The 26,218-nt window shown below is 27.1% G+C and overlaps 6 protein-coding genes across 7 annotated transcripts; 2 read left to right on the top strand and 4 right to left on the bottom strand.

Moving 5' to 3' along the window:
• Nucleotides 1–27: 27 nt before the first annotated feature.
• Nucleotides 28–899, bottom strand: LOC112686238 (the record flags this gene model as incomplete). Its single annotated transcript, XM_025558443.1, has 3 exons — nt 28–227; nt 612–764; nt 848–899. Coding segments are annotated over 3 exons (321 nt in total), but the record flags the coding sequence as incomplete, so codon positions are not given.
• A 4,298-nt stretch (nt 900–5,197) lies between these two features.
• LOC112686232 (60S ribosomal protein L14) lies at nt 5,198–6,215 on the bottom strand. The gene is made up of 4 exons (XM_025558434.1): nt 6,126–6,215; nt 5,695–5,797; nt 5,432–5,626; nt 5,198–5,365 (listed from the first exon to the last, which is right to left on the bottom strand). Coding segments are annotated over exons 1-4 (444 nt in total). The 5' UTR covers nt 6,128–6,215; the 3' UTR covers nt 5,198–5,221.
• Nucleotides 6,216–6,772: 557 nt separating this feature from the next.
• Nucleotides 6,773–14,676, top strand: LOC112686230. The gene is made up of 13 exons (XM_025558433.1): nt 6,773–7,017; nt 7,250–7,530; nt 9,185–9,240; nt 10,211–10,680; nt 12,274–12,340; nt 12,580–12,837; nt 12,919–13,014; nt 13,073–13,303; nt 13,370–13,471; nt 13,544–13,664; nt 13,737–13,820; nt 14,112–14,347; nt 14,420–14,676. Exons 1-13 carry the CDS (start codon nt 7,001–7,003, stop codon nt 14,606–14,608), a joined length of 2,208 nt encoding a protein of 735 aa, XP_025414218.1. The 5' UTR covers nt 6,773–7,000; the 3' UTR covers nt 14,609–14,676.
• A 1,747-nt stretch (nt 14,677–16,423) lies between these two features.
• LOC112686234 (multifunctional methyltransferase subunit TRM112-like protein) lies at nt 16,424–17,362 on the bottom strand. The gene is made up of 4 exons (XM_025558438.1): nt 17,021–17,362; nt 16,843–16,944; nt 16,676–16,768; nt 16,424–16,608 (listed from the first exon to the last, which is right to left on the bottom strand). The coding sequence occupies exons 1-4, from the start codon at nt 17,096–17,098 to the stop codon at nt 16,504–16,506; spliced, it is 378 nt and encodes a 125-aa protein (XP_025414223.1). The 5' UTR covers nt 17,099–17,362; the 3' UTR covers nt 16,424–16,503.
• Nucleotides 17,363–18,457: 1,095 nt separating this feature from the next.
• Nucleotides 18,458–19,988, top strand: LOC112686237 (DNA-directed RNA polymerase II subunit RPB9). Its single transcript, XM_025558442.1, has 5 exons — nt 18,458–18,635; nt 19,050–19,104; nt 19,289–19,362; nt 19,632–19,758; nt 19,825–19,988. Exons 1-5 carry the CDS (start codon nt 18,571–18,573, stop codon nt 19,894–19,896), a joined length of 393 nt encoding a protein of 130 aa, XP_025414227.1. The 5' UTR covers nt 18,458–18,570; the 3' UTR covers nt 19,897–19,988.
• A 1,428-nt stretch (nt 19,989–21,416) lies between these two features.
• On the bottom strand, nt 21,417–24,279 carry LOC112686233 (activating signal cointegrator 1). 2 transcript variants are annotated; one of them, XM_025558435.1, is made up of 12 exons: nt 24,102–24,279; nt 23,921–24,039; nt 23,752–23,855; nt 23,601–23,685; nt 23,424–23,542; nt 23,209–23,360; nt 22,897–23,060; nt 22,702–22,835; nt 22,448–22,629; nt 21,840–21,961; nt 21,583–21,771; nt 21,417–21,535 (listed from the first exon to the last, which is right to left on the bottom strand). In XM_025558435.1, the coding sequence occupies exons 1-12, from the start codon at nt 24,182–24,184 to the stop codon at nt 21,453–21,455; spliced, it is 1,536 nt and encodes a 511-aa protein (XP_025414220.1). In that variant the 5' UTR covers nt 24,185–24,279; the 3' UTR covers nt 21,417–21,452. The 2 variants fall into 2 exon arrangements, with proteins under 2 accessions (XP_025414220.1, XP_025414221.1); XM_025558436.1 differs by having other exon boundaries at nt 21,428–21,514; nt 24,102–24,184.
• Between the last annotated feature and the right edge of the window lie 1,939 nt (nt 24,280–26,218).

The following is a 26,218-nucleotide window of genomic DNA, read 5'->3' as shown; positions in this document are numbered from 1 at the left end:
TTCTTTCCTTTTTTTTTTAATTACTAACTTTAAATGTATGTGTATTGATATATTTATATGTATTATAATAATAAAATATTTTACAAATATATTAGGAATTTCCATCAGTTGTTATGTTAAGCACATAATTTCAATTATAATTTTGTTCAGTGTATTGCTGCATTCCAAGATTTCCTGTAAGGTAATATTATCCCAAATGACAAATTCCTTTTCTACTCCAGGTGCTCCTATATAAAAATGTACATAGATTATTGTGATTTAAAACTAATATAAGGTTTTTTTAAAAAAAAAATTATTTTTTAAATAATTATTTGAAAAGTACACATATTTGATTGTTTCTAATTTTACCCTCAAAATATTTATTCACTTGAAATTCATTTTAAGCTATAGAGAATGAATGAATTAATAGGTTTTAAATCAAATCAATCATTATAATGTACTATTTATATAGTTTTTTGGTTGAAATGAGTTTTGCTAAAGTTTTTATTGTATTAAATTATTTTAAATAAATTAGCTTTTACTGTATATTTGTATTATAATTATAATATAAATTTTTTTATCTTGTCTTGTCAGACATTTTTAAATTATTACTTAAGTTATAATTATATTACCGAAATTATTCTGCATATTTTCCCATTGTTCTAGAGCCAAAATCATTGGTTTTATTCCAATATTTTTATTTTGTTCAGCTAAAAATTTGAGATGTCTTCGATTGTTATCATCCAGATTTACCCAATGAAAAAATATATCTTTTAATTGTGGAACTATACACATATTGTATTAATTAAATATTTAATAGCAATTATTATTTATGTTAAATAATATTAAACAAATTTTTAACACTTACCAAATGGGATTAAGTTTATTAAATCACCAACATTTAGAAATGAAGACATTTCTTATAATAATTTGTTTAATTTATTTACTAGATTTTTATTTTATATTTAATTTAATTAAAATTAATGAGATCCTAAAATATCACCATAGAATTAAACACTTTTTAAAGTAAACAAAAAATCCATAGATGGTAGTTACTGTGATTTATACTAATATACATTAATATAATTGAGAATTATTTTGTAAAAGCAAAAGATGTTGAATAGTCAATTTTTTCTTGAATCTAATAATTTCCTCAAACATGATTCTGAGTATTTAAAATTTATTTCCAAAAATTTATATTGTAATGAAAAAAACAAGTAAGTAACAATGTAATACTTGTTAATAACATAAAATTTTGTTACTATAATAAAAGCTTCAAATTTTTGTAACATTTTTAATATTTGATGAATTCTAAAATTAAAGTATTAATACTTCTGCATTAATGAAATACTGTTCATGATTTAAATCATGGCTACTTAACCTTTTGAAGTCCATAACAATTACATACTATTGTATGAGATGACCCTATCTGCTACTTCAAGATTAAAGTATAACAATTGTACTAATAATTAAATAATAATTTCAATACATGATACAATACGTTTTAATGAATTTATCAGTAGTGGAAAAAACATTAAAATCTGAAATTTTTAAGTGCATAACAATATTAAATATAAATTATTGAGAGGATTGGTACTATTTAGTTTTAATTAATTTTTGGTGACAACTGCAATAGGTGCATAAATATAAAATAACATAATTATTTAATAATGCTTGATAAAATAATTACGGTGGTGGTGTGTTAATCACTGTGCATAAGGACTTAAATTCTTCCCCCTCCTTATACCTAATAATAGTGTTGAGCAATTATTTGTTCGCTTCTCACATAACTCCTTAAATATTATTATTTGCAGTGTTTATATACCTCCCTCTTCACACATTGAGCTTTATTTTGCTCATCTAAATATTATTGATTTTATTGTCCAAGAATACCCAAATCATAGCCTTATTCTCACTGGGGGTTATAACCTACCATTCATTTCTTGGTCAAATAATTCACATGGCCTGTGTTTTCTAATTCAATCAATCATCGAATTCACTTTCATTCCTGAAAAATTAGCAATTCATGATTTCTACAAACACAACTATATATTAAATTCTCACCACTCTCTTCTTGACCTCATATTCTCTAATATTAGCTCTATAACTCTTAATCAAGCTCTTGACACAGCCGTGCCTGCTGACGCGTATCATCCATCACTCTCTCTATCTATAAATCTCTCCATTCATAATTCTCAATCTGCTCTCCTAAAATCATTTTTTAACTTCAACAAAGCAGACTCAGATCACTAAATTCTTTAACTCTTTCAATTGAAAACGTACTTTCCTGTAGTACTCCCTCGATGCTTCTAAGTTTGTCTTCCTTGATGCTTTTCACTATTCAATTTTATCCTTTGTTCCTAAAATCTCTTTTCGTCCTTCCACTTTTCCATCATGGTACACTAACGAGATCAAGGAACTTGTGTTTGCTAAATCTCGCGCCCATGCCAAATTTAAGTCATCCCAACTATTATCTGATTACAAACATTTTTCACTTCTTCGCGCTAAATTCAAATTTATTTCCAAACAATGCTTCCGTAACTTTGTCTCTCGTTTAGAATCTTCCCTATTGCGTAACCCTCGATATTTGAGTTTCATTAGAAAAAACTGCTCTTCTCCATCTATACCTACATGTGTTATACTCCATGGTACACAGAGCAAAACTCCTTCTGATACAGCTAACTTATTTGCTACACATTTTTCTTTTGTGTTTACCCAGCCTTTACAGTCATCATCCCTGACATTACATACTATCAATAACTTTCCGCTCCCGTCAAATGTCCATTTTTTTATTAATGACGTCTACCAATGCTTATGTAGCCTTCGTAATATAAAGTCTGTTGGTCCAGATGGTATCCAAGGTGATTTTTTGTACAAACTTCGTTCTGTTCTAGCAGAACCGTTATGGTTATTGTTTAGGCGTTTTATTGATTCAGGCATCTTCCCGTATGCTCTTAAACTTAGTTCAATTAGATCATTATTGAAGTCCAATGATTCTACAGATGTTACAAACTATCGTCCAATAACTATCCTTCCTCATTTATCCAAATTATTTGAAACACTTGTCCTTAATTCGATTCGCTTTTCCTTAAATCATATCCCAGTTGATGAGCAGCATGGCTTCTGTTCTAGTAGATCAACTGTTACCTGTAATCTTAGCCTTCATTCATATATTTTTGATTCTTTCCGCGATAACTGCCAAGTACATGTAATCTATACAGCTTTTTCCAAGGCCTTCGACCGTGTTGATCATAATCATCTTATGTCAACACTTGACTCTATAGGCATAGGTAAACCCCTACTTTCCTGGCTTCGCTCTTATATTACAAACCGGATCCAATGGGTAACTATTAATTCCACCTCTTCGGACCACTTTACACCCTTATCAGGTGTACCACAAGGTACTGTTCTTTCTCCGCTTCTGTTCGCTTTATTCGTTTACTCAGCCGCTTCCGTCCTTCAACATGCTAAACTCCTTATATTTGATGAAGATATAAAAATTTTCCTCCGTATCAAATCCATCTCTGACAGTCATCTACTCCAAAACGACCTTAATCGATTAGTGTCATGGGGTGCATTTTTGGGACTTGCTCTTAATATTCCTAAATGTTCAGTAATGACTTTGTCGTATTAATTATACTTACTCCGTCAACAATACCCTCTTGAAAATTTGCAATAATTCTGTAAGATTTAGGATTTACCCTAACACGTAACCTGTGCCCTAATATACATATCCAGATTATCTGTTGTAGGGCTCTTAAGCTGCTTGGCATCATAAATCGTGTCTCTTCACATTTTAACTTACTCACTCCATTAAAAACTCTTCTGTTCATTAGTTCGTCCCCTCCTTGAGTATAAAACCCATACTCTGGGATCCGTCCACTGCCTCTGCATGTAGTATGATTGAAAAGGTTCAAAGAAAATTCCTCCGTCATGCTGCTTATAAATTAAATATATCCTGTCCACCTCACGACTACACACCAATCCAACGCCTACTTTCCCTAAAGTTTCGCTGACCGTCGTCACTCAGCTAACATTGCATTTCTTTCTAGTCTTCTTTCCTCTAAAATTGACAGTCACGAATCATTATCTCGTGTTTCGTTTAATGTCCCCTGTAGCCGCACATGATCATCTGTTCCATTCCACATACCCTTATCCTCCTTAAATTACTATCTTAACTCACTAATCATCCGTCTTATGCGCATTGCCAATACTGACCCTTCATTCTTCCTCTAAAATTGAGCCTCGTTTACACAGAGCTTATACTATCATTTTATATCGTTGTATATTATTTATTCTTGTATTATGGAGTTCGTCCCGTATTTTTAAATAAAATAAAATAAATATAAATAACCGGAAATAATATTTTCGTGTTGAAGGTTTTTGAAAATTCTTATGCTTCCCTAGGGGGTTACACCAAAAGTTATACATTTGAAAAAAATTTAATTTCAAAAGAAGTTTGATTGGGAGAATGGTGTGAAGTTAATAGATAAAGTCCATAGACGAACAGTACAAGGAGAGTATGCAAAATATGCTGATTTAACAAAATATAAATTAAGAAATTTGATTAAAATTATAAAATTGATACTAGTTCAATCTATAGAACTTGATTTATATAAAAATGTACTATTTTTTTTAGTTATATATAACATTATAAATTTTTACATTATAAAAACAAACAAAAATTTAAAATTCACAAAAAAAAACAACCTAGTTTGTGGAGTGTTAACTAAATTTTTTAGGAGAGGTCACAACTCTCAAATCCCTCTAGGTGCACCACTAAGCACTTGGCATATATCAGCACTTCTTGATAACCATACATTAAACCATTGATTATAAATAATTTTATTTATTATCAATTATTAAACTAATAATAAAATACAATACATACAGTTGAATGAAAATTTTTAAAATTAATGGTATACCAAAAATGTTTACTTCATAACCTTATTCTTTATCTTAATTCAAATAAAAATATGTAATTAAATATACCAAGTGAAAAAATAAATGAACACAACATTTAAAAAATAATAGAATTCAACCTAAATATGAACATCAGTTCAAATCATAGTATATAATCCATAAATCTTTGCAAAAAGCAATCATATGGTTAACTATATTATTTCTAACAAATAAAAAAATATAAGATTACTGCAGGAAATAGGAATGTTATCATCAGGGTCATCACTTGAAAAATTATATAAAAAAAACCAACAAATTACATTAATTCAATAAAAATTTATTACGCTTTAGCAGTTTTCACTGTCTTCTTTTTGGGACAATAAGTTTTATTAAACAAAGCTTTGTAAACATTTGTTCTGATCTTGTTTCTAACTTTTCTTGCCCTCTTAAGCTTGAATCTTTCAAAATCACCCAAGGAAGCACGCTAATATGAAAAAAAAAATTTTTTATTATTGAATATCTCAAATGCTAATACAAAAGATGAACTAACCTTTTCCCTGTTAGCGGCTTTTTCAGCCCATCTGCTTTGGATCCACAACTTGTTCAAATCAGCTTTGATCCATGCTTGACGTACAGTTCTAGTTGATCCATTGTATGGGAAATTAATCTTGAATTTGGTCAAATGGATTTGGGCAATACGCATCTTAGATCTAGGTACTCCAGATTCGGGTCCATCGACCAAAACCTAATTAAAGTATTATTAAATTAATGATAATAAGTTAAAATTGCAAAGAACTATTACAAATTAATTACCGTCTTTTGGTCAATGCAGTCAACAATGGAACAAATTTTGCCCTTGTAAGGACCATCTACAACATAGACCACTCGGCCAGTTTCCACAAACCTTTTGAAAGGCAAAAAAAAATAAATTATTTCTATTAATTGTTCTCCAATCAATAAACAATTTAACTTCATATTCAATAATAATTTGAGATTTTATCTTTAATTAATATAGATATTTAGAAAAAACATAAACGATAACATAAGGCAGCAGCCAAGGGTAAAATAAAAAGAATACGGGAAACGAGGTACGCAAGAAAAATAAACTGCATGGGCAATGATATTGATTAACCAGTCATTTTTCAGTTAATTTAAACATATCACATTTGCAACAAATTCTTGATGAGTTAAAACTGATGAACGTTTACAAAGGTAATTAATAATTAATACAAGAATACTTACCAATTTTTCCGAAATTGAAACTTACACGTTGAACAACAAATCCCTAAAAAGAACGAGAAACCAAAAAAAAACGAACGATCATAACCTCACAATTCACACAATCTCTTCAACAAAAAAATAAATACAACACAAAGTTTATGGAATCTGACTAGGTGTTGTTTTCTCCATGACATTTTAAATTGTCTTACCAAAATGTGTATAATAATTATTGTACAATATGGTAAAATTATCAAAATTCAAAATGCAAGTATAATATTATTAATTTAGGGCGTACAACTTTCAATACGTTACAACAAAAAATAATTTAATTTTTAATTTTTTTGTTTTTGGTATTGATGAAATATCGTCTACATTATCATTATCGCTAACAATTATTTTTTGAATTATTTAAATTCAATAAATGAGTGGATTTCAGATTGGGAATAAAATAACGAACAGCAACGCTGGAAATTATTTCAAATGGTTAGACGCTAGTACGTCACTGAAAGACGATAGATAGTTTATATTGTTTATAAGTATGTAACTCTTGTCAAAATGGCAAAAAGTTTTGAAAAAATCTCGAAACGTTCGTATGTAGATACTTGAATGTGTAATTTCGAAGCGTCAACACTCGTTATTGATTTTCTTCCACGGGTAAACACGTATCACCTATGCGCTTATCATGGCTGGAGGGTAGAGGAGAACTGCAAAGCCATTTTGTATTCGATGCGCGATGGAGAATTTTTAAAAATTAAGTTGTCAGTGGAATTTGTGTTTTGTCCGTACGCTTCGTAGTTTTTCACATAATTCTTGAACACCTACAGCCGTTCATCACTGTCGCTCAAATTTTTTATCATACGCACTCATATCGCTCACGTTCACGCGTCTAACCCACAAAATGGCCTACAGATCTAGGTAACTATGGAGTTGTTTACTATACTATTCAAGTATAATTAACGTAGTCATTTGTTGCGCTAACGCGGTATCATACGAAATCATTTTGATTTATTAAATTCTGCTAGTGATTGCTTACACTCAGGGCCGTGATATTAATTTACCTCGTATTGTTTTTTATCATTAATATAAGTAAATAATGTGAAATAATTTATATATTTTGATCGATTTATTGTTGCTTGTCTGTGTTCAGCCGTGGTGGTTTTGTTAATCCTAGAGGAAATCGGGGAAACTCGTATAATTCAAATTATGGCAGCTCAAGAGGTAATCGTGGTGGCAGCAGCTACAACGATAACTATAGAAGTCGAGGTGGTAGTTCATATCGAGGTTCTCGTGGAAGTAATAGAGGAAATGGAGGATCTTGGTCAAGTAATTCACCATCAACTGGTGGCTATAACAGCATGAATCGCAATAGTGGATCCAACTGGTCATCACAAGGAGACTCAAATTATGATTCCAGAAATCGCTATTCTGGTAATTATATTAATTTATCTAATTTATTAAGTGTTCATAAAATTAAAATATTCTGATGTGAATTATTATTTTACAATGTAAATAAATTCAAAACCAATTATTATTATTATGGTAATAGAATTAATAACAAATTGATTTTTCTAGAAATTATGTTCCTTAAAAATGTATACCCAAAATCTAACAATTACTTAAAATACTAGGAAAGTAGTTATAATCATTTTATCAATATTTTGGGTTGATAAAATATTTAATTTATTATTTAATGTATATAAAGTTTTCGTGTAGTTTAAATTAACTAATATTTTTACATAACAATTAGTTTTCTTTTTTCAATTACCAAAGTTCCAAAATTATATATCAATGAATATTGTAAACAGTAATTTATTTGTACAGAATTTGGCAGTTGATTAAACTGTTGAATAGTTAAAAATGGATAGTCAAGACTGAGGTAAAAATATTGACAATAATGTATAGTATAAAACATAATTGTCTAGAATATTAAATTTATATAATGTTCTGTTTTTCTATTTAAATCAGTAAAAATGACTTGAACTAAATAATAACTGCATGATATTTATTATAATCTAAATGTTAAAATATTATAATTTTGGGATGTAGTTAAAGAAAATTAATCATGTAAACCTAATTTATTATTATTAAGGCGCGGATTTTTGTGTAATAACATAATTTTATTGAATGTGAATTTCTTAATTCCTATTAAAAATAAGCATGTTTCATAACACCCTGAATAATATGAGAATTTTTTAATTTACATATTTTATAAGTATTTTACATTTTCATACCATTTAGATACAGTTTTTATTTAATTTATGATTATTATATTGGAATTAAATTAAGAACATATTTCAAATCTTAATTCAGATACTAGAATCTCTATTACTTCTGATATTATGTAAAATAATAATAACTTGCAAAATAATTTAGCATATATTTCTAAAAAAAATTTTTCTTGGTTAAAATAATAAAAAATTAAAAACATTAAATCTAACAATAATTGAAAGTCTTGTGACAGTGGAAAATGAAGAAATTCAATGAAATTAAGTTCAAGGAGAATCCGGAGTTATACTAAAAATTAATTAAACTACATACTGGGTAATACGTTGGTTTACAAAAAAATTTAAATTATCAGAGAATCTTATTAATAAAAATGAAAATATATCAAATTATACTGAAGTAACACCATCCGACATATGTGGTATGAAAAATGCCCCATAAACCTCGGTCAATGTTGAATGCACCCTCAGCTGCTACGAGTTGATTTTGAAATTCAACCGCGTTCATTATAATTTTAAAATTTTTAAATGTACGTCGTATCCAATTGTTTCGAAGAAGACAAAAATGAAGATGATTAAATGAATAATGAATAATTAAAAATTAATATAAAATACCGATTTTTTTGTTAAATATTTTATGTTTTTTAATACATATTTTAGCTAAAATAACATAAATATTTACATATTTTGACTTTTTTATTACATAAAAATCCGTGCCCTAATAATTATTAATGAAGGATACAATGTTTAAAATGTAATAAATCAAGGCTATCACTAAAAATTAAACTGTAATTTATTTTTATTCTGGATAATAATTGTATTTATTAATATATTTGTATAATTATCATTAATAATTTTAGGTAATAATGATCGATATTCAAGTGGTCATAATGATGACTATAGACGGTACAAAGAGGTATGTTAAATTATTTATAGTTAATTAGCTATGCTTTCATTTCACACTGTCATGGATGGCACCTAAACATTTTGCTTAAATGTTTATTTCTTGCATTGTTTTAACAAATATAGAAAATATTATATAATGTAATTTAAAAGTATATGTATTCATTTATACATACAATTTATATATACAATATTATTAAGTTAACTATTTAAGAATAATAAATAAATATATTGTAAATATTTAAATCATCAAATTCCCTGTTACTTGTAATTATATGTTAAAACATTTTAGTAAACAATATCATTTTGAATACCGTAACAATTAAGTAAAACTTAAGTGTTTTTATCCTGTTTTTGTAGTATTCCAATACATGCATACCAATTAAAATTAAAAAACTGGAATATATTTATATATATATATATTTGAAATATTTCCATATAAAATATTGTAACTACATATAGATATCAAAGAACTAATAATGCTTATCATTCTACTATTTCAAAATTTTACCCAAAAAATGTTCTTCTATTAATTATTACTGAATTAATACATAGAATTTTAATTAATACTACTATTCTATTATAACTTTTTAAGAAAGATAGAAAAACAAAACATAAAAATATATTTTTGAATTATTTGAAACCTACTAATATTTGATGTTGAAAATTGTTGGAATTTAAAAAATATTATATATAATATAAATATATATTATTACAACAAATAAATAAATTCAATCGAAGACTGCCCAATGTCTCAAAGTATTCATTTTTCATGCAAGATGATATCAGTAACCAATAAAGTGTTTATATTTATTTATTTACATATATATATATTTATATATATTTATTGAAAATTATTATTATTATTGATGAATTTTGAAATTATATTTGATATGTTTTAAACATCTATATATATATCTTCTATTAATAAATATGTAAAGTAAAAAGATAAGATTGACACATTGATTGAAAATTGCACGCAGGGTGGAAGAAGTCACAGAGACTCAGACATGGGTGGATATTCAAGTTCCGGTGATGATTTTGGCCGTTATAGTGGTGGTGGTAGCAGTTATATAGAAGACCGTAGTAGCAGATCATCCTATGCTCCTGATAATAACTATGGAGGAAGTAGCGGTTACAGAGGCCGTGATAGTTCACGTGATTATGGTTCAGATTTCCGTAAGCCACTGCCTCCAGATGATGATCGCTCTTCACCACCATCCCCTAGATATTCTGGCCCATCTAATAGAGGCAGGGGTACTAGAGGTTTTCGAGTTGCTGATAGGCCTGGTATGAGGGGTAGATCTTCTGCCAGTGTATCTTATAGAGGATCTTTTGGAGGCAGCGCAGGACTTATCAAACGTAAACGACTTGAACCTACATCTAATTGGCGAACTAATCCCATTCGTAAAGGATATGATATAGCCAATAGAAGGATACATACAGTCAAAAGGTAATTAAATAGCGACTGTCATGTTTATATGAAGCGTTACAAAAGATGATGAAAACAGTATCATTTATAAGTAAATAGTATACATTACAAAAATACAAATCAATTTATAGGCTATAGAGCCATTGGGCAGATTGAAAACAAATAACGTTAAATAATCAAACAAATTACCTATCAAGTAATTATTGATGTTCAGAAAATATAAAATATGATTAATGGCCAATGTTTTGATTAGAATTCATTAAAGATTGTTATATTCAATAATATTCTACAATGGATAATATTTTACAAAGAAGTGTTTGAATACATCATTGAGTTTAGTTTGGATTATAACTAATGAACTATTAGTACATTTAATTATTTGTGCAGATGTCAATATTGAATTTCAATCATTGTATTGATATATGATCTAATGTCTTACATAATTACTGTGTTTATTTTGAGTTGTGCTAGTTGACCTAATGAAACAAATTCAATTGAAGATATTTTATGGATGAATTCCAGATGAAATAATAATACAAGTATCTTAAACCAGAACAATTATTTATCAACAAATAAAATAATTGTTCATTTTGAAACTACTTTACTATAATTAAAAATTATTTGAAAAAAATTATATACTTTACCGGATACACACTTAAATGATAATACATGGAATATTCTAATTAATCCTGATACAAGATGTTTTTAAATTGTGTATTTCTTCGAACAAAATAAATTCTTTTGTTCATTAAAACTTATATTTAATATCATAAATTTGATGACTTTTAACTGCAAATTATTTTATGTATTTATGTTGTATTATTTCAACTAATTTACATCACTAGTATCAATGTGGTAAAATAAAGGTGTATTATACATATTTTATCTTTTAATTCTAATTTTTACTTCTGTGTGCATTCGGTATTAACCAATACATTTAATAATTAATATGACAGTACCTCTAAAAGTTTTATACACATTTAATATGTACTTAAACTTTACATAAAACTAGTTTATTATTATTTATCATTAATTGATGTTCTTTGAGTATTTCTAAATCTTTTTAAATGCTATTATATAGGAAAATAATTTTAATATTTCAATTATATACCATTCAAAATAATAAATATAACTTAAGGCATTGGTATTATCCATGGTTATTTTTGATTTTTATGAACCAATAATTAATATAATGTAGACACTTTTAATTTAATATTACATTAAGTTTTGTTTAGAAGTGAATTAATTCATAAAATATTTAATATATACGTTACTTAGTATGAAATTAGAACACATTCAATGATTCATTTATTTTATAATGTTAAAATAATTCTACAATTGGTATACACTTAATAGTATTTATTTTTGATTAACTACCCAATGAAAATAATTGTGGAATATTATGTTTTTTGTATTGACAATAAAATATATGTGTTGTTATTTCATACGGAGTATACTGAACTTTTTGTGTTAAATAATTTAATTTTGTTTTATTATTGTAGATCTAGGAGTTGTAATCAAATATAGAGTTGTAAACAATTTTCTATTCATTAGATTAAATCAAAAATGTATTTATTTTTAGTTATATTGATAATTATAAATATGTTTTAACAGAACTAGTATGCGGGATCATGATGATTATCGTGCAAGAAAAATAGCTGAATTCAGAGAAAAAACTCGGGTGTGTATATTTTAAAGTCAAGTCCATATAGGTGTAAATATTGACAATATTTACAAATATTTAAATAATTTAGATGTTTCCCATTGTTAGTCATTATACAATTTTGTTAACATTCATGTTGCATTTTTGTTTGTGTTGATATTTGTAGATAACTGTCAACACTTCCCTACTGTTTACTTAATATATATATTAAACTCTTTACTATGGTTTTATATTTTATGTATATTTTTATATTTTAGCAATTACGTGAACGGGTTAGATCTCCTTCAGTAGATGAAGAAGAAGTAGAAGAGGAAGTAGAAGAAGAAGTAGAAGAAGAAGAATCTGCTAATGATGATGATGCAGATCAACCTGAAGATGAAGAAGATAAGAAAGAAGAATCACCTAAAAAGAAAAGAAAAGTTGTGAAAAAAGTGGTAAAAATTGTTAAAAAGAAAGTGAAAAAACCTAAATTAAATGGTGATGTTTCCAAATCTGACTCTGGAGATAAATCATCTGTGAGTAGTTAACATATATAACCTATAGAAGTTACTCGATTAAACATTTATTAAACATTTATTGTTTTTCTTTTTGTATAGCCCCGAAAAACTGAAAACAATTTGTTGGATTCCAGAGGAGAACCATTTATAAAACTATTATGTCCTCACTGCGAAGTCACCTGCAAGACATTTAGAGTAAAAAAACATATTTTGAATTTTTTAACTACTGTTATAATGTTTATTTCTAACACAGGAATATGAAATTCATTTATTGAAAATACGTCATCGTACAGCTATGTCCCAGTTAGCTCGTAAACGGAAGCATGAGTTATTCATGTTTCGTCAAGATCAACGTAAAGAACAAAAAGAAATTGATGATAAGGCTACTGAAGAAGATCCAAAAACCGATATAAATTACTGTAAATTGTGCCAGCTAAACTTCAAACAACCCAAAAGTGATCATTTCAGTAGTACTTTGCACAAAGTGAGAAAAAATTAATCAAATCATGACATCAATTTATTTTGTATTACCGAAACATTATTATTACAGAAAATCAAACAATTTTTACAACCAGCATGTAATATTTGTCACTTGATGTTTGCATCACCAATGCGTTATGAACACCATTTATGCAGCACTAATCATTTAAAAGTATTTTTCAACTACTGGATATCATTACATATCAAAGTACATTGTTTTCAATATTATTGTAATTTTTTTTAGAAAGTTGATATCTATGATCGCAGAACTAAACGAATGGCTGCTGTTCCTAGTGCTGATGAAGCAGATGGTGATGTTGACATGGAAAATTTCATGGTTTTGGACTCTGTTGGTTCTGGAGATGGTTAATAATTCTTTCATTTTATATCATAATAAAACTGAATTAAAGACTATTGTAGAAATAAATGTCTTTCAGATGAAGGATCAGAAGAAGGTGATACACAAGACAATGATGGAGAAAAAAAGAAGAAAAATAAATCCAAAAAAGAAATAAGTCTGGGTATGAATTATATATATATATTTTTTTTTTTGTTACAGGCTTGTTATAGTATTTAATTGAAGCATTGTTTTAAACCTTTTAAACTGTGACTTAACTTATTAAATATTATCAAGTTATACCCTTTATATGAAATAATTTGTTTCCTGTTGCTAAAATATTTTGAACTCTATGCTTTTCAAAATGCATAATATACACACAAGCTTATTATACAAATTGTATTAGAACTATTTGTGAAATCTAATTTGTAAATCACTCTTATACTCTTATTATTTTTATAAATTTGTTATATAGGTAAAGAATTTTGTAAAAAGGTTGAAGTATACTACTGTGAGCTATGCAAATTCAATTTACCCCCACATGATGATGTTGAACAACAATTGAGTCTCCATTGCCGTAATCGTGTACATTTACAACGATATGTACAACATTGTGAAAAAAACAAGTCTCGGGATAAGGCAGCTGAAGAAATCATCAAAGAAGATAATGTCGAAGAAACAAAATCTGATAGTGACTCTTCCAACCATAAAGTATAGGATTAAATACAATAACCATTTAGTTTTGTCTTCGCAAATTTACCTATTTATGAAATCTACTTTTAGGGTATTGAAAATGAAGATAAAAATGATGCTTCGGACAATGGTGATGATTCAAGTGTAAATGTTCAACATGACGATGAAGTAAAAAATGAATTTGATTGGGCCATTTTGGATACAGTCATAACTGGAAATAGTAAAAATAATGAAAAACCTGATGATGATGATTCTGTAGTAAAATTAGAATCCGAATAATATTTAAAGATACAGAAGTAAATGTTTAATTGTTTGAAGAACAATTAATTAATATAAATCATTATTCGTAGATTATTGTCTGTTAGGAAATAATTAATATTTCCTTTTGAAAAATTTGTTACATACTGTTTTTACATAATTTTTTTACTTTTTTTTTCTTAATATTCTTTATAAAATAAATTCCTTAGTTATAATAGTATAATAGCATGTATGGTGACTAAGATAAGTGAATTTAATATTAAGTGTACTTTTACATAAAATTCTTGTTACAGTTTGGATAGTGTAGACCAATGCTGATAACACTTAAATAAATGTTGCATTAATAGATGTAAAAACATAAATAATCTAGAATATTTGACAATTTTTTAGTAATCTAAATTTTAATTTGTAATTTGTTATATATTTTAATCTTTAGTTAAATTAAATCTTCAAATAGAAAAACATTCAAATTTCAATTAAATACACGGATTAGTAGTAATTAGTGATTGTATATTTTTTTGTGTACAATTATATATTTTAACCAATACTATATTCTAAAGCAGAGCTTCCCAACCTTTTTTAACTCATAGCATCCTTAGTTATTTTCTAAAAATCTAGAAGTACCCTATACTCTACACTCAGTAATTTTATACCATATATTTATATTTTGTAACTTTTCTTTAGCTTAGTACTAAAGTATATACTAAAATAGTAGGTATATATACACATTATATTTTATAAAACAAATTATTACATTGAGCATCAATTATAAATTTTATTATTATATTTGATTATCAAGATAAATTAAAAAATTATAGAACATATGTTACTCTTAGGCTTGTTTTTTTTTCTCACTTGAATCTTAAATTTGTGATCAAATAGTTGAAAGACATATATATATATATATATATGATTATGTCAATAACGCACAAAATCTGGGTATATTTTCAAAAGTAAAAAATAAGATCAGTTCATTCTTTAACACTCGGACAAAATGTTTCATAATATATTTTTAATTTTTTTTTTTAATTTTATAATAAGCAATCTGTACAATTTATTGGTACAGTAAGCAAGCATATGCGTGCAATGTAAGATAAAACTATCATAAAATATAAATAAATTAAAGTCGTGCAAAAATATTTCACCATAAATGAGTAGTAGAATGATAACAGTCCATATTGAAACAAATACAACCAATTCAGTATGAAAATTAAAATACATTGAACATTGCAATATTATAACAAATTATAAGAAACACTAGGTTTTTTTATATTGTTTGTGTTATTACTCATAAAACTATATTTTTCATAAAATATTTTTGCTTAAAAAATATATTTCAAGTAATTTTATGCACCCTGGTTGGAAACATCTGCTCTACACTCTATTTCAAAAGAGAAGACAAACATTTCTCCAATTCTATCACGATAGTGTTGGCAAAATGTTTCTCCAAACTTGAACACCTTTTGATGATGTAAATCGTACTTATTCAAGCAATTGTTAAATGCACACCACTGGAAAAAAAACTGGTTGCGATTTAGTGTCTTCTCTTATAAAATATGAGTATAATATTAATAGTGAAGTGCACTAAGTATGCACATAAAAATTATACAAATCTGACTGATTTACTAAGAATCTGAAAATATTTTTACTTAAAAAATGTATAATGAGGTGATAAATATGTGGTATTTCAAAGTAATAATTTTACAATTAAAAATATAAGATCAATTATAGGTACTTATATTGTTTTATCAAATTGTTGTAAATAAGAAAAGAAAAAAAATTCTTTACTTAACAAATGTTATATATCTGTTAAGCAACTACAGAATATCAATAAAGTAAACAATAAAAATTATTATTATTTATTTATAACTTATATGAACAATTTAAACAAATAGGAAGTATTTTAGTCATAGTATTTAGGAAACTTCATCTTCGTTCAACAGTAAGTTTGGTATACCAGCAGATATAGGGAATATTCTTTGTGTTTCTGGACAGATAAGTTCACCATTTATAACTTCTACCTAAAGTAAATATGGAAAATATTTTCAACATAATATTTCACTACAAATAACTACAAAATAAACTTACTTCCATGAGTACGTGATGTATTTTCTTGAGTAATTCTTCATCATCTTCATAGTCCTCAATCAGTTCTATTGGTAAATTATTACCGTGTCCGATCTAAAAAAATAAAATCAATGTAATACAATCTACACGTAACCGTAAGCTTATGAGTTGATAAATTCAAAACCTACTTGCTCAGCAGCATTGACCAACACTTTCCAATCGAGTTTAGGTATCATTTTTAATACAAACTCCATGTTGTACTCGGATTCGGATATCTTGACGTCTTTCGCCTGCCGACACATTAATAAATTACGCGTTACGGGACATAAGCAAACGGGCAATCGAAATCGTAATATTATAACTCACCACAATGCGAAGCGGATACCCAACTTTAACTCCTTTCAAACATTTCGATGACAACAAGTTATGTGTTAACAGTTTCATGCTGAATACTCGTTCGAATGGCAAACGGTATGGACAAATAATCCGAGCACAACTATTTAATATTTATGTTATAATTAACTATTTCTGGTCAATATAACAATAAAACTTATTTTTAATGGATTGCAGACCGGTATGATAACCGCACTAGGTACAACGAAAAATAATCACAAGCGCGTTAATACCAAATTAGAAGTTTAACAACCATCTTTACCGCGTGCTTGGTCATAATATTTTTCTGATCAAAACTGGAAATTATCGCGGCCATGACAATTTAATCTATATAATCACGGTCGTAACTAGGTTAGGCCGTGGTCGCCGCTGTTGTTAACCCGTTATCACAGACTAGATATGAGCTATTCTCAAAAATAAATCGAATTGAAAAAATCGAGTAATTTTTTTTATCAAACATACGTAATTATTTTTGGAAGTTGATCTATCTTAGCTATCTTCTTTATGAACACTGTGGACGAATTTTTAGTTACCCACTAATGTAACATAACAAGTATTTATTTTATTTGTTTACTAATTCCACTTTTCCGTAACTAATATTCAAACATTAGAATGAATATTTACTACTAACTAGGCATATGTGATTGGTAATTTTTTTAGAATAACCAAAATGTAAAATGTGAACATAGTCTACTTCAAATACAGTTTAGACATCCAAGATAAAAACGGGCTCTGAATGAAATATCTGGACAAAATATTAAAATATTGTAAAAACAATATATTACTTATTTAGTCCTAACTACATGTATTTGTATGTATAATAACGTTTACAGCGTTAAATAATGAATATAATTCAATAAAATAAAAATACCCAATTAAATAATTTATAAAATAAAAATGAAATTTATGATCTATCTAAAATACAAAATGTAGATAATAAAATATTACAATAAGAAGAAAAGTAATTGGCATTTGGATTTACCATTTGCTAGTGAAAAAATATTGTCCAATTGAAAATGCTACTAAACTAGTAAACTAGTAAAATATTTTGAAGTTTGCAAGTAAAGTATAAACATATCAACTTTTTAATAAACTAAGGTACTATTTTATTTATTTTTAACTACCTAGTAGCTTGTATCTCCCCGGTAGTACAATATGCCAGAGCAAGTAATAAATATCGTGTAGGTATATGAAATAAATATTTTATTATGTGCTAGTAAATCAATTGACTAAAATAATATTTTTCTAGTTACTAGTAAACTAACATCGTGTAAACTATGCTTTACCAACACAAAAACAAAAAAAAAAAATCAAAATGAAATAAATTTTATATAAACCGAAAAAAATCGATTCAAAAATAAAATCGCTTTGACAAAATCGATTTCAAAATCGATTAAACGACTACAAGAAATCGTTCATCACTATTACGTACCGTGTTAGTCGCTGATACAAACTGTAGTAGTTATAAATTCAAATATAAATTATTTAAAGTCGTGAGTTGGGTCCCCGATAAAATTTTTCAGATGTCTGGATACGATTCTCGCAGCGACGGACCCGGTTTCGTCGGAATCAGATTTTGTCAAGAATGGTATGATTTGCAACGAACATTTATAAATTAAATCTTTCATGTATATAAATTCATTGACTTAATATTGAAGTCTTTTAGCAATTTATTAATGGGCTCTATTTTCATTATTCTTTAGTAAAATTGATGTTTTATAACCCATAATGAATATGCTTTCTTCATAAATGGTTAATAAACTCTGGTAAAATAATGTTGAACATGAGTAGTTCATAATATCTTCCTAGAGTGATTATCTTACTATCATACTATAAGTGATTATTAATAAAGTATAGAAACAGTTTGGTTAGGCTCTAGTTAGTTAAATTAATTTGAAGTCACCTTAGCATGTCTTATACACTTAACATTTTATCTGTTTAATAATATAAAATAATTAAAACCAATAATAATGATTTAAAATAATTCTGTTTTATTTTCTAGTAATAACATGTTATATCCAAAAGAAGACAAAGAACATAAAGTATTATTGTATGCAGTGAGTATATTGTTGCACTTATTGTAAAAATACCCCAGTTTTAAGGATAACTTATTTTATATAATTCATTTTTTTTCTAAATATTAATAACTGGTGATTTGAACATTTTTAATAAAATGTAATAAAATATTTTTATTTATAGTCGTACACTTTAAACTTTTATTGATATAATTCTTTATTATAGTGCCGTAATTGTGATCACAGACAGATGGCTGACAGTAATTGCATTTATGTCAACAAAATTATGCATGAAATCAAGTAATTTATTTTTGTTTATGCGTTTTATTTTATCATAATATTTAGTAATTTTATATACCATTTTATAATATAAAATATACAAGTTACTATTTAATATTGTTGCAGGTAAAATATAAAAGTATAATTATGAATAGAAATAAATTTATATCTTCTATTTACTCTTGTATGCATTATACCAATTGTTTTATCAAAAAATAATACTGATTGTCTGTTTTTTAAAATCAGAAGTATCTAAAATTTTAATTTTTAATTTTCTTTCTTTTTTTTAGTGAACTTACTCATATTGTTTCTGATGTGACATCTGATCCAACTTTACCCAGGTCTGAAGACCATCCATGTCCAAAATGTAAACACCGCGAATCAGTCTTTTTTCAAGCTCAAACTAGACGTGCTGAGGTATATTATAATTTAAGTAACTATAATATTTAAATGAAGTTTACATTCTTTTTCTCCGATTTTTAGGAGGAAATGAGATTATATTATGTATGCACTAATCCTCATTGCATACATCGTTGGACTGAATCATCCATCTAGTTCAAAATACTTTGTATGATAACATAAAATATATTTAAACTTAATGATAAACTTATACATTTTCATAGAGTAAATGAATAACAAAAAATATCTGGAAATTATTGAATAAAGTTTTTATATAAAACATAGAATAAATTATTTTTTTTAAAACTTAAATATTAGTGTTTATAGAAATTATAATTTCAACTGTTTAGAATGCATGTTACCTTTGAACTTTGCTATCTGATATAGAAATATTCCTCATTTGGTACCAAACTTACCAGGTTTTCATATCCTTTCCATTATTTCAACAATTTTCTTTTTAACTCGTTTTAATTGAATTTTTCTTGTTTTATGTAATTTATTATGTACAGCCATGTTTCAAATAAATAAGAAAAATAATTTGTTTTACCATATGGTTAAATTAATCATAATTAAGATAATCTCATACTTAAATTTATAGTTCTCAAAATTTTAAAATAATATGTTAGCCTAACTTTTCCAGATCTTGATTATGATATCTATCCAATTCTGAATTCCAATTAAAAAAGCATAAGATGGAAAGTAAAAATTGGTTGTGGAATCATTTTTTCAATATAGGTTAAACATGAAAAAATAGTTATATTAGCTCAGAATTTTTCTGCAGCACAGGGTTTGGTATGTCTGTAAATCTTATCTTAGTTAATAATATGAGTGACTAATATCTTATTAGAAATTGAATAATAACTACCATGTAAGAGGAATAAATTTATGAACATACATTTTTTTTCTTCTGATTTTAGTCTTTTGAAAAAGTGCATTTTACCATAAATTTAATAAAAATGCATTAGTAACCATTTATAAATGTTTATATCACTTTTAGGTATTTACAATTATCCATTTAATCAAGTATTTGATTCCTTAATTGGATATTATTTCTACTGATTCAATCTAATTTTTGACACATAATTTAAATTTTTTGTCAGTTTGTAATCAATTTATAATTTTGAAAATATATCACACTCTATTCCAGTGATTTTTCCAATATATGTTCATGGTAGGCTAATAATGCAATATATCAATATATAATCTCTAATTTTTTTAATGTGCAGTTCAATATAAATATTAAATAGAGTTGGTGAGACTGGACATCTTTACACCTTTCCTAATTCTAGCTTTCTCTGTTTTGTCAATTGCTTTGATTATAGCTGATTAGTTTTTATAGAAATTATATATTATCCTCTATCTCTGTAGTCAACTCCTATTATATCTAAAGTATAGAGCAGATCTTTTCAGGGTACCTTATCTAAAGCCTTCTTCAAATCTATGAACCCTATAAATGTGTCTACTAAATTCTATTTGTTTTTATACCAATATTCTTACACTTAAGATAACCTCTCGAGCACTTTTTTTGTTCAGAACCCAAATTGATTGTTGCTTAATTAATTTTTTACTATATTCTCAATTTGATTGCATATATTTTTACTAGGATTTGATGTGTGTGCCATTAAATTTATCATTCTGAATTCTTTACATATTTATAAAAAAAATATTAATTGCAAACAATATTTTTATTATTATAACATTAAATAACTAATCTAACTAATTTCTTTCATTAAACATTTTTGAGCTGCATTATGAATTTTCTTATCTAATTTAACTGAAAAATAAATGAAAATAACTGTAATGATAATCAATAATAGTACAATCTATTTTTTAAACACTCACATATCTTATGTTGCCCTTTAATTGGAAAATGATTGCTCATCATAATTGGATTTTCACATATAAATATAAATGGACTATCATTTTCTCCTTGAGGAAATTGTTCAATATATTCTTCATGGGATAAACAGTCCACTATGTTAACACAACCCATTAAACATCCAGTTGGATATTTTTTTGGAAATGTTATGTCTGCAATTAACACAAATATTAACTATCCTATTCTGTTATTGCTCGACAACATTTTTGTTTACACTGACCTCCTTTCAAACGTTTGTAAAATGTTTCAACTTCATTAATGTCTTCTTGACTGGGTTTTTTAGCTGTTGACGCTATCCAGAGTCTTCCTCGGTGTGGTGTGAACCATGTGCGGCCTTCATTACTTTAAAATCAAAGAAAACAAAATTTCTTTATTCATTTAGCATACATAATACATACAGTAACAGTAATTTCATATAAAAACCAGTATGCTGCACAATATACCAACAATACCAACATGGGCGTAGCTAAAATTTGAATCAGGGAGGGGCAAAAACATAAAATGGTAAGTGTTTAACTCGTAATTCAAATAATCTACAGATAGACCATTGGATAACACATAAAACGTCAAAACGATTACACTTGTAGGTATAACTTGGTCCCACTAAACTATTTTTAGAATTATATCTTATTTAATTTTTGATTTAAATGTAAAACTTACATGTTTGGTATAAACAAATATAATTCAGTTTGAGGCGCAGGGGTGGACAAGTGCCATCTGCCCCAACCTCGCTACACCCATAAATACCACCACGTTATTTTAGCATATAATCAAGTTCTGTTATTAGTCAATAATTAGCAACGCTTGGAACTTTTGAAGCACACTTACTTTTTTATGTTGAGCAACAACAGAGATGCATATGGCTGGTGCATGCTTAAACAGAGACCAGGATCAGTCATTAGCATTAGTTCAGCATCTTGTACTCGGTTAAATCCTTGATCATGTTGTCCAAGTGGATTGTTAAAGTAAACACTATGTTTTTTAATTTTTTTTATAGCATCATCGTTAAACTTAAAGTGACACAGGATGTATAATTAATAAAATGTGTTTTCATTAAACAATAAAGAAAAAAATGTATAAACCTTTAAATCCATTTTAATTAAAGGATTATTCAGATGATCATTGATTATAACGGGCTGTGTTTCTTCACTATCATTAATTGAACTTATATTGTTATCGTCATCAGATTCCTTATCTTCTTCATAAACTTGCCTTCCTATTGAATGCAGGTTGATTGTAATTATTTTTGTTTAAACAATTGATTTACAATTTTATACCAGCGAAGTCAATAGTGATTTTCTTAGTTTTTCTCGATCCATGTTTCTTCTCTTGGCGTTCTTCTTCTTTCTGATGCATCTGTTCTCTTTGCTTAGATGATAGCCATCCACTATTAACTGAATAATAATCCATTTGGTCATCTATTACAGTTGTACGTTTAGCACTATGTAATAATATGATCATCAATTAATTACAATTGTATATAATTATAACAAACATTTATATACCTTATGGATTTTGCTTGTTATTTTTAAAAATACGAAATAAAATATTTTAACTAATTAACAGTTAATGAATGTCAATAATTTTACCTTGTACGATCAAACTCTAAAAGTTTATTTCGATGTTCAAGAGCTTTATTATCTGCATTAACATTAACTGACTGTTCGATTAATCGATTATACAACTCTTTAGATTTATTGTTATTACAATTCAATAAGAGCTTCTCTTCATTGGAACAAACCTATTAATGAAATAAAAACGATTATATTTCAAAACAAAATGAAAATGAAAAATGTTCACAAACCAATTCACCACATACTACACATGGACCAGATCCTTCTTGTTTACATACTATTCGACCACAACTTAAACAGTTACTAATTAAACCGTGTTTAGATGCTTGGCAATTACATTTATGACGACCTTGATAATAAATACAGTAATTTAATAAACCCTGTATGTTTTAAAAACCATTGTTTACCTTTCAAGAATACTTCCTGGCGATTAAGACCTTCGTCAGAATACATGTTGACATACTTTTTGTTTTTCGATTTTGATGCATTTTTCTACAAACAATTGTGCTATAAAACTGTTTTATATTCAACTATTAAAGCATTTAATAGTAATATTACTTTCTGCTTTTTATCTGTGTCTATCTTTTCTTCATTTTCTTGGGTTTTTGTATTTTGTTGAGGGAGACGTGTAATAAGAACTGAAGACGTTGGTTTTTGGTTGACTTAATTAAATAAACGTATTCGATTAATAAATAATTGAAAAAAACCTTAGATAAAAAAAACTTACAAAGTTTATATCTTTTTTTTAAATCTAATAAAAACTGTTTGTGAACTGGAGATTTAATGTCCAACAATGAACGACAATATTCATCTAGATCTTGTTCGGATTGCATGGAAAGTATATACCTGTGAAGAAAAAAGATGTATACCGAAACTCTATTTGCCCTGATAAACAACAATGTACATACTCAGCCATGTCGTTTTGTACTTCAAACTGTAGAATAGCCGACAGTTTTTCACAAATCCACTGGGTAAATTCTTGTTTGGTCATAATTAAAAGTTCAGAAAAATTAAATATGTTGAGCTGAAAGTACGACTATAAAATATGGGTATTTAGATATGATTATAATTTTTAAATTAGTAATTTCTTATCAAAAGAGTTAAAATTCGACCAGATGCTACCACAGATATATAAAATATATATATATATATAATATATACCTGTGGATGCTACAGAACCACGGCTATAGATAATATAACACAGATTATATGAATATAATCTGTGATATAACCATGAATTAGAGATGAGAATTATAGTTCACTTGGGGGGTGAACTAGTTCATCGTTCAATTTATCCAGGAATCCTTCGGTCGACGACAAATCATTGACCGTTCATATGAACTAATCGTTCACTTTATCTACAAATCCTTAACCGTTCATTTGAACTAATCGTTCGTTAGTTCATTGGCAAATCGTTCGTTTGTTAGTCGACTTTTGAACACGACCGGCGACCGCCGCTATAGCATTTATTTATTCCATCAGCGATGACGCACCTTGTGTATTATGATTTATGTGATATTAGGAAAAAAAGTCCACGGTAAAAAAGTCTCTAAATTAATATCTGATTTAAATTCAGTCTTTTATGCACAAACAAAATAAAATATACGATAACAAATAATATAAATATAAAATGTATTATAATAATACAATATCTTAAACATCTATAATATTATATTTTGACCTATTTGCTTTAAAAAATTAGGAATATCTGCAGATTTGTCATCAAAACACAATGTATCTTGTTAGTAATTCTTAGATAGCAATGGTAATTTAACTCTGTTCACAGTAGCCCCTCCCGAAAATATTTTCTAAATATGCCACTGTCACCTACGCATGTACCACATATAAGTACTGACAAAACTGTTCATTTTAAAACATAAGTTGAATTCATAACATAAGTCATATAGCAATTCGGTCCTGAGGCGGCTTAAACGTAATTACAAGAGGTGCACTGGCAGGGGCGGACTGGGTTAATATTCAGGCCGGGAATTTTTTTTGCCAGGCCAAAAATTAACAAAGGACCAATGATTTGGTTATAAGTATGGAAAAAAAATAATGATAAAAAACCTTTTCAACATTTTATGTAGATATATAAAATTACATATATAATATATAATTTTTTTATAGATACAGTGTACATATATTAATATAATACCTATATATAAAAATGAACTCTTAAAGTAATTTCTTTTTTTACATAATTAGGTTTTTTTTCATAACTTCAATAGTTTCCCCAATTCTGTCGAATAAAATATCGTCTTACTATATTTTTAATTTCTAAAATATTATCAGGCCATTTAATCTATTATTTTAACGGGCCACCGAGATTTGTCACGGTGTCCCGCCAAGCCAGTCCACCCCTGTGCACTGCAATCCAAAAATATAGGATAGCTCTATTTTTAAACATTTTTGGAAACTATTGTTGGCACCAGGAGAAGGATCAATAAAGCGATTTAATAATTATACATATCATGGATGCACTATTCCTCATTCAAATTTTCTTGAAAATCTTGATGCTTCACGTTCATATATGCAAGTAAGTTTTTTCGCTTTGTGTTGCCAAAGTATTCATTTGAAGAGGTTTTCTTTTCATTCTAATTCTTTCCATGATCCTGCTGTGTATTAAGTTACCCAGAACGCCACAGCACGTCGTTTTAATATCGTGTCCTTATCAATCCAATTTAAATTTTAGGCATATTTCTAATATCCACATAATTTATTATCAATAAGCTCATTGTTTTATTCATGAAGACTAAATTTATAAATCTCTGATTTTAATAATTTTATCATTAATCAATTATAAATAATGTACTTAAAAACAAAGGATAAATTGCATCAACTAAATACTATCATTCATTAGTTTTAATATAATATTTAATAACATGAATATATATTATATACAGTATTGTCACTACTTATATATATCTACCTGTAATGCCACAGTACCCTTTTAGTGAAATAATTTAATTATTATTAGATAATTTTAATCAAATGATTTAAATGTTTCAAGATATTTGATGTAAAT

The sequence above is a fragment of the Sipha flava genome, unplaced genomic scaffold, assembly GCF_003268045.1.
Source record: "Sipha flava isolate LNK unplaced genomic scaffold, YSA_version1 301_pilon_pilon, whole genome shotgun sequence".
NCBI lineage: Eukaryota > Metazoa > Arthropoda > Insecta > Hemiptera > Aphididae > Sipha > Sipha flava.
Note: the sequence above shows the minus strand (reverse complement) of the source record. Positions and strands in the feature narration are given on the sequence as shown.

What these genes read in the sequence shown, in the direction of transcription:
- LOC112686232 (XM_025558434.1), bottom strand. An exon ending in ACTGCATTGACCAAAAGACG is followed by an intron (nt 5,627 to 5,694) that starts GTAATTAATTTG and finishes TACTTTAATTAG; the next exon opens with GTTTTGGTCGATGGACCCGA. An exon ending in AAGCCGCTAACAGGGAAAAG is followed by an intron (nt 5,366 to 5,431) that starts GTTAGTTCATCT and finishes TTTTCATATTAG; the next exon opens with CGTGCTTCCTTGGGTGATTT.
- LOC112686230 (XM_025558433.1), top strand. An exon ending in CAAAAAAGAAATAAGTCTGG is followed by an intron (nt 13,821 to 14,111) that starts GTATGAATTATA and finishes TTTGTTATATAG; the next exon opens with GTAAAGAATTTTGTAAAAAG. An exon ending in GTGACTCTTCCAACCATAAA is followed by an intron (nt 14,348 to 14,419) that starts GTATAGGATTAA and finishes ATCTACTTTTAG; the next exon opens with GGTATTGAAAATGAAGATAA.
- LOC112686234 (XM_025558438.1), bottom strand. Translation starts at nt 17,098, where the DNA reads ATGAAACTGTTAACACATAACTTGTTGTCATCGAAATGTTTGAAAGGA. An exon ending in TGGTCAATGCTGCTGAGCAA is followed by an intron (nt 16,769 to 16,842) that starts GTAGGTTTTGAA and finishes TTATTTTTTTAG; the next exon opens with ATCGGACACGGTAATAATTT. An exon ending in TACATCACGTACTCATGGAA is followed by an intron (nt 16,609 to 16,675) that starts GTAAGTTTATTT and finishes TATTTACTTTAG; the next exon opens with GTAGAAGTTATAAATGGTGA.
- LOC112686237 (XM_025558442.1), top strand. Translation starts at nt 18,571, where the DNA reads ATGTCTGGATACGATTCTCGCAGCGACGGACCCGGTTTCGTCGGAATC. An exon ending in ATCAGATTTTGTCAAGAATG is followed by an intron (nt 18,636 to 19,049) that starts GTATGATTTGCA and finishes TTTATTTTCTAG; the next exon opens with TAATAACATGTTATATCCAA. An exon ending in AAAATTATGCATGAAATCAA is followed by an intron (nt 19,363 to 19,631) that starts GTAATTTATTTT and finishes TCTTTTTTTTAG; the next exon opens with TGAACTTACTCATATTGTTT.
- LOC112686233 (XM_025558435.1), bottom strand. Translation starts at nt 24,184, where the DNA reads ATGACCAAACAAGAATTTACCCAGTGGATTTGTGAAAAACTGTCGGCT. An exon ending in AAAAAAAAGATATAAACTTT is followed by an intron (nt 23,856 to 23,920) that starts GTAAGTTTTTTT and finishes TATTTAATTAAG; the next exon opens with TCAACCAAAAACCAACGTCT. An exon ending in TAATTAAAATGGATTTAAAG is followed by an intron (nt 22,630 to 22,701) that starts GTTTATACATTT and finishes TGTCACTTTAAG; the next exon opens with TTTAACGATGATGCTATAAA.